Source organism: Canis lupus, chromosome 15, assembly GCF_048164855.1.
Source record: "Canis lupus baileyi chromosome 15, mCanLup2.hap1, whole genome shotgun sequence".
Classification (NCBI taxonomy): Eukaryota; Metazoa; Chordata; class Mammalia; order Carnivora; family Canidae; genus Canis; species Canis lupus.
The window spans coordinates 52,741,873-52,754,782 of record NC_132852.1 but is presented as its reverse complement, the minus strand read 5'-3'; the positions used below and the strand labels follow the sequence as shown (position 1 = coordinate 52,754,782).

Genomic DNA, 12,910 nt, shown 5'->3' with positions numbered 1-12,910 from the left:
GGGCAGCCCATCCCAGGATGAGATGCTCCCAGCTCAGGCTGGAGGGTCTCCTGTGCACAGCACAGTGTGTGAGATCAAAGAGTCCTGGCTCAAAATAGGGCTCAGGCCAATGCGGTTGCACACATCTGTTTCTGGGTTTCGGCAGTCTGGGTTTTAAGTATGAACTTCTGCCCTGCTCGGGGCTGTGGGCCTATCATGTGCACTGACCCTTCTCAAAAGAGACAAAGCTACTAAGTGAAACAGGTTAGTCAGAGAAAGACAAATACCATGTGATTTTAGCCATATGTGGAATTTAAGAAACAAAACAAAGGATCATGGGGAAAAAGAGAGAGAGACCAACCAAGAAACAGACTCTTGACTGTAGAGAACAATCTGATGGTCACCAGATTGAGGTGAGGGGGTTGGGGGGAATAGGTGATGGGGAGTAAGGAGGGCGCTTGTTGTGGGGCGCCTGTGTAACTCAGCAGGTTGGGCATCTGACTCTTGATTTCTGTTCAGGTTGGGGTCTTGGGGTCGTGGGATCAAGCCCCACGTTGGGCTCCATGCTCAGAGAGAAGTCTGCTTTTCCCTCTCTTTCTGTCCCCACCCCCTCTGGCTTGCGCTCTCTCTCTCTCTAAATTAGATAATAAGTCTTTAAAAAAAAAAGAAAGAAAGAAGAAAGAGAAAGAAAGAAAGAAGAAAGAAAGAAGAAAGAAAGAAAGAAGAAAGAAAGAAAGAAAGAAAGAAGAAGAAAAAGAAAGAAAGAAAGAAAGAAAGAAAGAAAGAAAGAAAGAAAGAAAGAAAGAAAGAAAGAAAGAAAGAAAGAAAGAAAGAAAAAGGGATGCACTTGTGATGAGCACCGGATATTGTATGTAAGTGTTGAATCATTGAAACTAATATTATACTGTATGTTAACTACCTGGAATTTAAATAAAAAATTAACCCCACAAAGCTAAAAATAGCATTCAAGGCTTGACTGAGGTGATATAAGCTTCCCTAAGTCAGGTCCAAACACCATTCTCACAGTGTAAGTCTCACGGCTCACATGTGAAAACCGAATGGCTTCATTCACTCAATGTCTTACTTAAGGGAAAGAGGATCAGAAATTCTAGATAAGCCAAGTTTTCAAAAGTTGTCAGTGGAGAGGTACCAGTTGGAGAGGTGTAGGGGGCAATTTTATGGCAAACTCGCGGAGCCTACCTGCCCCTGCCTCAGTGGACACCAATGGGCAGGTCCCTGGGGCCCCACACCTGTGGCCCGCCCCATCTGGAGCCTTGGATGGAGCTTTCTGTGCTCATGAGCTCTGTAACAAGCCCACACGCTCCTGTTCTTTGGAATGGGGTGCTGCTGCTGCAGGGAGTAATAAGGTTTTCAGTGACTCAGTTGCCTTAGAACTTTCGTAATCTTTGCCAGTGCCAAGGGCTTGTGGTTTCACAGGGAAACCAATGATTCCCATGTGTCTGTGGGGAAAGGTAGCACCTGGGGCAACCCAGGCCCTTGGGTCTTTATGGTTCTGGATAAAACCATTCATCAAATCCATTATGTGACTATAGGTGTGACTTTTGTGAGTCGGTGGTGTGGCTGGACTTGTGCCTGGACAGGGGATACCCCGTGTTGCCGGTGAGGACCTGAGGGCTGGAACCACATATCACACACACACATACACCCAACTACCACAGCCTGCCACCTCCACTCCCCATGCCAGTGGCAGAACTGGAGATGGGCATGCCTGCAGCCTGACCTGTGGTCCATGCTGTCATTTTGGAGCAGAACCTAGAGCTCCTGATAGCAGTTTAGTGACTGAATATGCTCTCTCCATGACCCCGTCCAACCAAACCAATCTAACACGGACCACAGACCACCCTACCTCTTATCAACCTTCCCACAGCTTCTCCCACTCCAGGCCCGGAATGGGGAGGCCAGGAATAGGAAGTCCCACTGCTGGTTATGACCATTTCTGTGGAGTCATGTGGGCCCAACTCCAGTTTCCACAGATATTTTTCTTTTAAAAGAGCTGCCCTCATGGCTTCATTGAGTACCTGATAGCAGAGGGGAGCTAATTAAAAATATCTTAAAAAAAAAAAAAAAATCCCAAGGTCCTGAGGCGGGACAACTGAAGTTCTAGGAATGCTGAGAAGATTGATTTGGGTTTAACAGTGAAGTGTGCCTACAGCACCATGGAGGTTCTTCTGGAAGTGCTGAGGGCATGGATTGGAGGCCATCCAGAGAATGGACAAGGAGCGGCCCAGACCTCACACGGAAGTGAGGGCCTTAAGAAACGCCAGTTTGAAAGCTAGATACGAGAACTGCCCTCCAGGTCTGACTCATGGTCTCTTCAGCCCAGGGTTCTCGAGTTTGAAAAAATATTTCATTCAACAAGTTTGAATTCAAATTATTTGCTCTGTACAGATATGTGTTAGTGAGTTCCCCGTGGTGTCACCTCACCTCCAGCCATTGGTCCCTCGTGGGACGCTTACAGCTCACATCAAACGCTAGAGCCAAACCCACCTTCCCACATGACAACCATCCTCCACCAGGCTGCTCTGGGACGTGCCTAAGTCAAGCCTGGATTTATGAGGAGACAAGCTCTCAGTCAAAAAAATGAATCCATGCGTTATTTAAGTTCCTTCAAACTTAATGTATCCAACTAATATGCTGAGGTATTTTCCGTATCACAAGGGACCATTTGGTAGAAGCTTGCATGGAGTAAGCGTTTAATGTTTACTGAATGAATGTATAATAAAGCTGAATTGCTGAACACTTAAGTAAACATGGCTTATTAGAGAGAAGGCAGTGTGGTGTCGGTATGAAGAAAGCACGCCTCACTAATCTCCTTGAGTTCTTTGAGCAGATAAATAAGCATATGGATAAGAGGGAACCACAGAACCCGATTTAATTTGACTTTCAAAAACCTGTGAGAAAATCCCACTCTAAAGATGGTTTTTAAAAAATTGAGTCACTAAGGATTGTTTTGTCATGAATATGGAATTGGCTTAAAGACCATAAACAAAGCTAAAGATAAATGAATACATTCCCAGATGGAAAACTATAAACATTGGGGTTTCCTAGAGATCTCATCTTTGATGGGTCTTTTTCCATGTTTATGAATGGTCGAGAAGAGGAGGTGTAGATCGAATCTCTTCAGCTTCAGGTAGGGGAGAATGGTTCTTCTGGGGAGGATGTTAAGTTGACAGAGACTTAGTTCCATTTGAACAAGAATATATTGGGTACTGAATAGTCATCCTGTGTTTGGGCCATGGGTATTAAAAAGAACACCACCCTGAAGGAGCTAATAATCAAGTTAGCATGGAAGCCATACCTTCATTTAACTGCAAATAGAAGGCACAATGGGTGGGGATCCCTGAGTGGCTCAGCGGTTCAGCACCTGCCTTCAGCCCAGGGTGTGATCCTGGAGACCCGGGATCGAGTCCCATGTCAGGCTCCCTGCGTGGAGCCTGCTTCTCCCTCTGCCTGTGTCTCTGCCTCTCTCTGTCTCTCTCTGTGTATCTCATGAATAAATAAATTAAATAAAATATTTAAAAAAAGAAGGCACAATGGGGTCCATGATGATGTGGTGTACACGACAAATGCTGCGAGGGTTCAGAACAAGGGGAAAGGCAAATGTGGACTGAAGTAGGGAAGGCTTCTTGGAAGAGCCAGAATTTAAGAAGAGCCTTGGGGAAGGGTTGAGTGGCTGTAGAAGGAGTGGAGGGTCTTCCTGTTGAGAGCAGCTAATGCTTGCAGAGTAGAAGGTGGGGTTGTCTGCGCGACCTCAGTTGGCCTCACAGCAGCCCAGGAGGAATGAGAAGCTTAAAAAGGTGAATGATCTACTCCAGCTCAAGTTGCTAGCAAATACAAGACCCACTCTTACGCTGCCTCCAGTAGTAGCTAGTGTGGCAGCCTGAGCAAAGGCACGGGGGCAGGACTCTCTAGAGCAGGACGCAGAGAGAATGAAGGGGTTGGTCCCGCTGGAGCCACAGCCCGCCTTGGGGAGCAGTGAGAGGCCAGGTTGGAGCATATGTCATGGATCTAAATTACAAAGGCCTTTCAGTCTCATCTGGAGAGCTTGAACTTTATCCCAAGGGCATTGTGTGCAGTAGAAGAAGGTAAAAGGAACCATATTCTGGGGAATCGTAGTCTGGGAAGTAGAAAAAAAAATGATCTAGGGGATGGAAAAAGTCAGGACAAACAAATGGTTTGCAGGAGAAACTGGCTGAAGCTGAGGCAACTTTCTTTTGTGCTCCCTGCTTGAACTTGTGTGCTGAGCGTATGTCCCCAGCATGTCAGCGCACAGCCCTCTTCCAGGTCAGCTCTCAGGGGCTCGTGCCCTGGAGACATCCGGGTGTCACATGAAGCAATACAGAGACATGTGGTTGCTAGGTCCCATGTCTCCGCCAGGGGGGCTCAGGGGCGCCTTCCCTGCTTGCTGGGATACAGCTTGGGGGTCCAGGTCCTGGGACTCACTGGCTTCCCCGCTTCTTTAATCGACATTCCTTACTGAATCCGGCAGAGCTGTATGCTACAACTGCACTTGACCATCAGCCTCCGTCCCTAAGATCCCAGCAGCACCCCAGAAGAGAACTTCAGAAGACTTTGAACAGCAGAGTAGCAACATCACATTTGGGGAGGCAGCGGAGAAGTTAAACTTCTGCAATTCTTTTAGCTGCCCTGAGGTGACAGTGTTAACAGGCCAGGCAGTCACCTCCTTCTAGTGGCCATATGATAACTGGAATTGGGCATGACACCCTGGGGCCAGAAGATGAGCTTGCTGGGGGTGAGCACCTAACTACTCAGTGACACCTTGACAATCCTGAAGTGTCACCCAAGGCAGCTGTTGGTAGTGGGGCAGTAAGGACTTGAGTCGGGGGTGTGGCACGAGGTTCCCTGCTCTTCCTCCTGTTAGTCACGTGACCAGGGCTGTCACTTAAGCCCTCTGTGTCTTAGTCTCCCTGTCTAGAAAATAGAGATGATAATTGTACCAATCTCATACGTTCTCATGAAATTTTATGAGGAAAAAAACCCCACTCTGGGTGGCTCAACCAGCACAGAATGCAGGGGAGCTATGCTAATACCTTTAGGACTCAGCCCCAGAGATCTATCTAATAAGCCTTCCCCTGGCCCCATCCTGGATGACACAGTGGTTCCCACTGCAGCACACATAACCAGACCATAGAATACTGGTTTATTCACCTGTCTCCCACTGTCTCTAGACTGTGAGCTCTTTCAGGACAAGCCTGCATCTTCTAGCTCTTTAAAATCAGCACCTAGACAGCACCTGGCATATGGTGGGTATGCAAAAGCTTGCCAAATAACCGAGAAAAGTGCATATATTACCTATTATTCCTCTAAGAATGGTAGTTGAGTTTAATTTGTCCCCTCCCCCAAAAAAGATTGTGATTCCCTCAATTTTCACAAGCAAGTGTTCATTTATTCATGTTAGAATCTTTCCAAGAATCAACATAGAGATCAGTGGTCTTCTCTGCTAGAATTCCTATCCTCTTCATCTTTGGGGAATAGGAACAACACTAACATGTGCCACTATTAGTCAGCTCTTTCATTCTTTAAGAGTCCTCAACAAAGATAAAAAGTAGGAGGATATGTACTTTCTCAAAAAGATGGAATGTACACATTCTTTAGTGGATTGGATTGAACTGACCCTGGGGAGCCCTCTTACAGGCTTCTGCTACAAGGGGACAAATTTCCCTTGTAATGTTGCTTGTCTTCCCTTTCTGGCCTTAAGACTTTTATACGCTCTGGGAAAGATGGAAGCACAAGAGGCTTGAAAAATTGCTTTCCCTCTGATATTTATTAACCTTCCTCTGTCTTCCTCAGTCACTTGACCTGCGCCCTCTGGATTCTTCTAGCTTTTAGCACAAGCTTTAAAAAAACCCTTCTGGTTTTAGCATTTTTATTAGCCAGAACTTCTCTTGAGCTTTAGCTTTCTTGAAGCATTTCTTAAATGCAAATGCCATTCTTTTCTACCAGTCCTGTGCATCTCTTTTGAAAACCTGAATTCTTTGGAGAGCTATTTTGAGTCAAACTGATCTAAACCCGATAAGGGGCCCAATCACATCCCTATTAGATGTGATGTGCAGTCCTTGAATCTTAGAAATGATTCCCCATTCATCCATATGCAGAGAGAAAACTACATACCATTCTGTTGGTAAAGTTATGGAAGTTCTCAACCAACACCTGCTTGATCATGTCTGGCTCAGAGATAACAATAAACATCCGGCGACCAAGATAGTACCTGAGGGAATAAAAAAAAATTACTTTAAAATGTTCTGTATTTATCTACCAATTTCCCCTTTCCAAAAAGAATTCCCCATGCTTAGAATGAAGAATAAAAGACAAATAGGAAAAAAAAAAGACAAATAGGAAGTAAAGGTGTGGAGAAAATGTGGAAATACATGTGCTAATCATGAGGAATAGTATAGCTGTGATGATCTAGCATCAAATTTCATTCCGCAAACATTTCTGGAATCCACCTTGCACCAGGCTTTGGAAACTCTGGGGAGAGTCCCAGAGTCCCCCCCAGAGCATCCTAAGAAGCTCATAGCCCAATAGAAAAGATATATCTGTAAATGCAAACACAATATTAAAGAATTCATAAGACCCAGTAGTAAGTAAAAATGGCAGAGGTCAGTGTAGTCCATATTGTCTAAAAATGGGGAGACAGATATTCTAGCAAAAAAAAAAAAAGGCCAAAACACTTATATATTGATCCTTGGAAAAAATCTAAAGTGAATTAATAAATTCTGTGAAAATTTGGGAAAGATCAAATCTGCTGATGAAGGGCTGAACATCTGGTTGCCACACCTGTGCATGAAGTAGTTCAGCAGATATTTCTGACATTAATGAAGAAATGGAGGAAAGGAGCAGCCAGTCAGCTGGTGTTAGTGAACTCTGAGTGGAATTGGCACTTGAGTACATGTCTGGTTACGTTTATTAAAGTACCAGGGGCATAAAAGCAACAAAGACCCAGTCACAGTTGTCAAGGGTCGCACAGTCTGATGGGAGTGATAGGTAATCAGCACACAGTGTGACATCTGGCAAGCAGGGGTAACATTGGAGGCACATCCAACTTGGTGCTGGGAGAATAAAGGCTTCGCAGAGGTGGTGCGTCTCAAACTGAATTCCAAAAGATAAGCAGGGGTTAGTTTAGGAATGTGAGTGGCAAAGGGGGTGAGGGTACACTAGGTAGAGGGATCTGTGTGTGCAACTGTCCAGGGATGAGTCTGCTTGGAGGAACTAGGAGTGTTTGGCTACCAACCGTATGAAGCAAACTTGAGTGGTGATGATAAATGGATCCACTGCATAATGCCATGTCTTTAGTCTACGAAATTGTACTTTCAGGATATAATGTGACCATTGTCATATTCAGCTCAGAGCAGTAAGGAATAGATTTTAAAGAGTAAAGTCACAAGATATGAAAGCAGCAAAGTTTATTCTGAATTCTTAGTCACTGAGAACTTTTCAAAAGCTAAAAATGGCTTTAATTTTTAAAACTCCTCTTCTCACTGACTGGGGGAAAATGGGGAAAAATTTTGGCTGGCATATATTAGGCACTCAGAAAATATTCACCTGAATGATCATATTTTCCAAAATTGGGGGGGGGGCAATCTTTGGGAAATAGAAATTCAAAAGATATGGTAGAAGGAAAGAAAGTATACCAAGTAGTTTTTATTGTTTCTTAATCAAGAAGACCACAAATGACTCAATATGGCTATAAAACAATCTTTTCATGAAATTTATGGCGAGTTTCATGGACCTCTAGAGAATCTAGTGAAAGCTGCAGACATTCCCTAAGAAACATGGATATTTACAGCATTTTGTATACAATTTGAGGGGTTCCAGGACCCTTGAAATCCACTCTAGAGCAAGGCTTCTCAAATATAAAATATGCTTAAAAGCCACCTGGATTTGAAGAAATAATCACTGAAAATTTCTCCCATTTGGCAAAAAACATAAACAAGATGCTGAGTGAATCCTCTATAGGAGGAACCCATAGAAACCCATGCCAAGACATATCATAGTTAAACTTCTGAAAACTAAGAACAGAAAAATAATCTTGAAAGCAGCTAAGAGAATGGATGGATTATTTATAGGGACACCAATTCAAAGGAAAGCAGATTTATCATCAGAAACCATGGAGGCCAGAAGAAAGTGGCATAGTTCTCAAATGCTGAAAGAAGAGGTCTGTCGATCACAAGTCCTATACCAGGAGAAAATATACTTCAGGAAAGAAGAAATAACAGCGTTTTCAGATGAAGGAATACTAAGAAAATGTGTCACTAACAGATCTACCCTTAAATAACGGTAAAGGAAGTTCTCCAAACAGTAGGGAAATAATAACAGAAGGAAGCTTGAAACTTCAGCAAGGAAAGAATAATATGGAGTGCCTAAAAAATAACAGAATAACCTTCTCATGAGTTTCTCAGATCATACTTGATGGTTGAAAAAAAAAAGATAACACCATCTGATATGGGGTTCTGTATACTTAGAGATAATCCTTAAGATAATTATATTAAGAAATAATGCAGGTAAAGGGACAAAAATGGAAGTAAAATTTCTTCACATCACTCAAAGTGGTATACCAGTAGACTGAAAAATTACATATGTATATTTATGCAACTACTAAGGACACTACACAAAGTGATATAGAAAAAAATTTTTTAATGTCATAAAGGAATTCTAAAAAACATTCAAGTAACCCATAAGAAGGAAAAACAAATGAATCAAGAAATAGAATGAAAGAAAACAAATACATCACTCTATTATAATTAGATAACAAATTGGAATTTATGTCTGTAGCTAAAGTAGTGTTGAGACAGAAATTTGTAGCATTAAGTACTATCTTAGAAAAAAAGAAAAATCATAAGTGAATAATCTAAGTTCCTACCTCAAGCAATTAGAAAAAGAGCAAAAAACCTAAATCAAACGGAAGGAAGGAAATAATAAAGACAAGGGCAGAAATGAATGAAATTGAAAACAGAAAAATATTTAATGAAACAAAAAAAGTTAGCTCTTGGAAAAAACTCAATAAAACTAATAAACAGCTAGCAAGACTGACAAGGATAAAAAGAGTCAAGACACAAGTTAACAAAGATAAAAAAGAGTCAAGACACAAATCACCAATATCAGGAACGAAATGGGACATCACTACAGATTCTACAACCATTAAAATAATATGAGACTACTATAACAACGTCACACTAATAAATTTGACAACTTAGAAGAAATGAACAAATTCCTTGAGAACTACAAGCTACTAAAACTCATCCAAGATGAAATAAACAATGTGAATAATCCCATAACCATAAAAGAAATTGAATCCATAATTTTAAATTTCTTGAAAAAGACGTCTCCCAGCTCAGATGGTTTCAGTGGAGCATTCTACCAAACATTTAAAGAATAATTAACAATTTTACACACTCTTCCAGAAAATAAAAGAGGAAGGAATAATCCCCAACTCCATTTATGAAGCCAGGATTACCCTGATACTAAAGCCAGAAAAAGACAGTACAAAAAAAGAAAACTAGATCAGTATTTCATAGAACCTGGATACAAAAATCTTCAACAAAGTATCAACAGATCAAAGCCTGCAATCTATAGAAAGAATTATACACCACAACCAAGTGGTATTTATTCTAGGTATACATGACTGGTTCAATATTTCTCACAAAGATTTTATTTATTTATTTATTTATTTATTTATTTATTTATTTAAAGAGAGAGAGTGAACATAAGTGGGGGAAAGGGTAGGGGAGGGGGCAAGAATCTCAAGCAGACTCCTCACTGAGCATGGAGCCCAACACCAGGCTCAATCTCATGACCCTGAGATTATGACCTGAGCCAAAATCAAGAGTCAGATGCTTAACTGACTGAGCCACCCAAATACTCCAGGCTGAGGCTGGTTCAATATTTTTTTTTAAAAAAATCAAAATGATCTACATATAAATTGAATAAAAAATAAAATTATGTGGTTATTCAGTTGATGTAGAAAAGAACATTTGACAAAATCTAGCACTTGTTCATAATAAAAATTCTCATGTAGAAAGGGGAAATTTCTCAAATTAAAAAGTATCTACAAGAAATCTACAAAAAAGAGCTAACATCACACTTAACAGTGAAAGAGTGTGTTTTCCTAAGATTGGGAACAAGGCAAGGATGTCCACCCTCACTGCTGTTATTCAGCATAGTTCTAGAACTTGCAATAAGGCAAGAAAAAATAAATAAAAAGCATTTAGATTGGAAAGGAACAAGCATTGTCCTCTACTCTCAGATGACAGCATTGTCCACATAGAAAAATACCAAAGAATTAAAAAAAAAATCCTGAACTAATAAGTGAGTTCAACAAGTTTTCAGTATTCAAGATCAGCACATGAAATCAATAGTATTTCTATATTCCAACAATGAACACGTTGAATCCAAAATTAAAATACAATGCCATATAAAATGTAGAGGAAATAAAAAAGACCTAAATAAATAAATATAGCATGTTCATGGATTGGAAGACTCCACGCTGTCAGTTCTTTCAAAACGGATCCATAGGCTCTGTGCAATTCCTATAAAAAGCACAGCAAACTTTTTGTAGGCATAGATAGGCTTATTCTAAAATATATATGGAAAGGCAAAGGACTTCAAATAACTATATCCATTTTGGAAAAAAAAAAAAAGTGAAGTGGGAGGAATCAGTCTACCAGATTCCAAGACTTGGCTGCAGTAGCCAAGAATGTGTGGTATTGGCAGAGAAATAGACACATAGATGAATGGAACAGAATAGAGAACCTAGAAATAGACCCACACAAATATCCTCAACTGGTTTTTGACAAGGACACAAAACAATTCAATGGAGTAAGCATAGCCTTCCAACAAGTGGAACTGGAATAGTTGGCCATATATTGGCAAAAAAATGAGCCTCACGCCTTCTACAAAAATCAACTCAAAGTAGATCACAGAGTTAAATGTAAAACATAAAGCTTCTAGAAAAAAAGGGGAAAATCTTTGGATCTAGGACAGGCAAAGAGTCCTTAGGCTTAAGAACAAATATACAATCCATAAAAGACAAAGATTGATCAATTGAACTTAATCAAAATAAAAATGTTTTGCTCCTTGTAAACCCTATCAAGATGAAAAGACAATTGACAGACTAGGAGAAAATATTTGTAAACCATATATCTGACAAAGGACTTCCATCTAGAATATATGAAGAACTCTTAAAACTCAATAGTTAAAAAGCAATCCAATAAAAAATGGGCAGGGGTGCTTGGGTGGCTCAGTTGGTTAGCATCTCACTGTTGATTTTGGCTCAGGTCATGATCTCAGGGACAATGAGATGGAGCCTCATGTCAGGCTCCACAGTCAGTGGGGAGTCTGGGATTCTGTCGCGGCCTTTTCCCCTCACCCTGCTTGTGCATGTTCTAAATGAATGAACGAATGAATGAATAAAATCAATCTTACCCCAAAATGGGCAAAAAAGTCAAGAACAAATATTTCACCAAAGATGATATACAGATGCCAAGGAAGCACATGAAAACATGTTCAACATCATTGGTCATGAGGGAAATGCAAATTAAAACCACAATGAAACTTCAATACACATTTATCAGAATGGTTAAAATAAAAAAGAATAGTGACATCAAATGCTGATGAGCATGTGGAGAAACCAGGTCACTCATGCGTTGGTGGTGTGGACATATAATGGTACAGCCTCTTTGGAAAATAGTTTGGAAGTTTCTTATAAAACTAAACATGCACTTACCACATGACCTGGCAATAGCATTCTTGGGCATTTATTTCAGATAAATGAAAATTTATGTCCACACTAAACCATGTTCATGAATGTTCATGGAAGTTTCTCTTATCGTAGACCTAGATCCCAAAACTGCAAACAACCCAAATGTTCTTCAACAGACGAAGGTTAGACAAAGAGTGGCACATCCCCATAGTGGAATACTATGCAACGGTCTAAAAACTCAAACTATTGATACATGAGATGATTTGGATGGATCACAAGGGAATTATGTGAGAAAAGCCAATCTAGATAGGTGACATAGGATTCTGTTTATATCTGAAATAACAAAATTGTAGAGAAGGAGAAGAAATTAGTAGTTGCTAGAAGGCTAGGTATGGGAGTGGTGATGAGTTGGTGTGGCTCTAAAGGATGGCGCCAGAGAGGCTTGTGGTGATGAGACAATTTTGTATCTTGGTTTGCAGTAGTGGTTACACATGTGATAAAATCACCTAGAACTACACACACACACAAGTTTGTGTAAACCTGATAAAATCTAAATAAGCATTGTGGGTTGTACCAGTGTCAGTTTCCTGGTTTGATCATGTACTCTAGTTATGTAAGAGGTCATCCCTGGGGGAAACTGGTCAAAGGCACCCTGGACCTCTCTGTACCTTTTTTTTTTTTTTTTTTTTTTTTTTGGGCAACTTCTTATGAATCTATAATTATCACAAAATAAAGAAATTTTTTAAGCCACCTGGGAGCTTAATGAACTATACAGTCACAGCTCTGCTCCTCACCAACTCAGATCCAGTAGGCCTGGGAGGAGCCAAGAATCTGCATTATCATAGGTTCTCCAGATTCTGATGCCAAGAGGCAACTCCCACACTCTGGGAAATACTGTCTGAAGGGAGTGAATCTCAGCCTTAATGGCTGATCAAAATTCAGAAAATAATACCTGGCCCCACCCAGACCTGTCTGACCAGAGTCTCCATGGTGGAACCCAGACCCTTTAATTTTAACAAGTTCCCAAGGGAGTCCTGAGGTAACTGACATTAACCAGGATGGGGACCCACAAACCCCAAGTTAAAAATCCTGCTCTATGTTTAACCAAAGTTCACACTCACTCTCATTTCCCTATATTCTTAGACCTAAAACAAAAGCATTTACACTAGGGTGCACACACATTTTGATCAT

At 40.9% G+C, this 12,910-nt stretch overlaps 1 protein-coding gene across 3 annotated transcripts in view; it reads right to left on the bottom strand.

Annotated features, from left to right (window-relative positions):
• Positions 1-12,910, bottom strand: part of TBXAS1 (thromboxane A synthase 1) — a 161,855-nt gene that overhangs the window by 79,565 nt on the left and 69,380 nt on the right. For all 3 annotated transcript variants that reach the window (XM_072777419.1, XM_072777420.1, XM_072777418.1), the window contains one exon: positions 6,133-6,229. In XM_072777419.1, the coding sequence (XP_072633520.1) occupies positions 6,133-6,229 (97 nt within the window). The remainder of the gene's footprint in view (positions 1-6,132; positions 6,230-12,910) is intronic.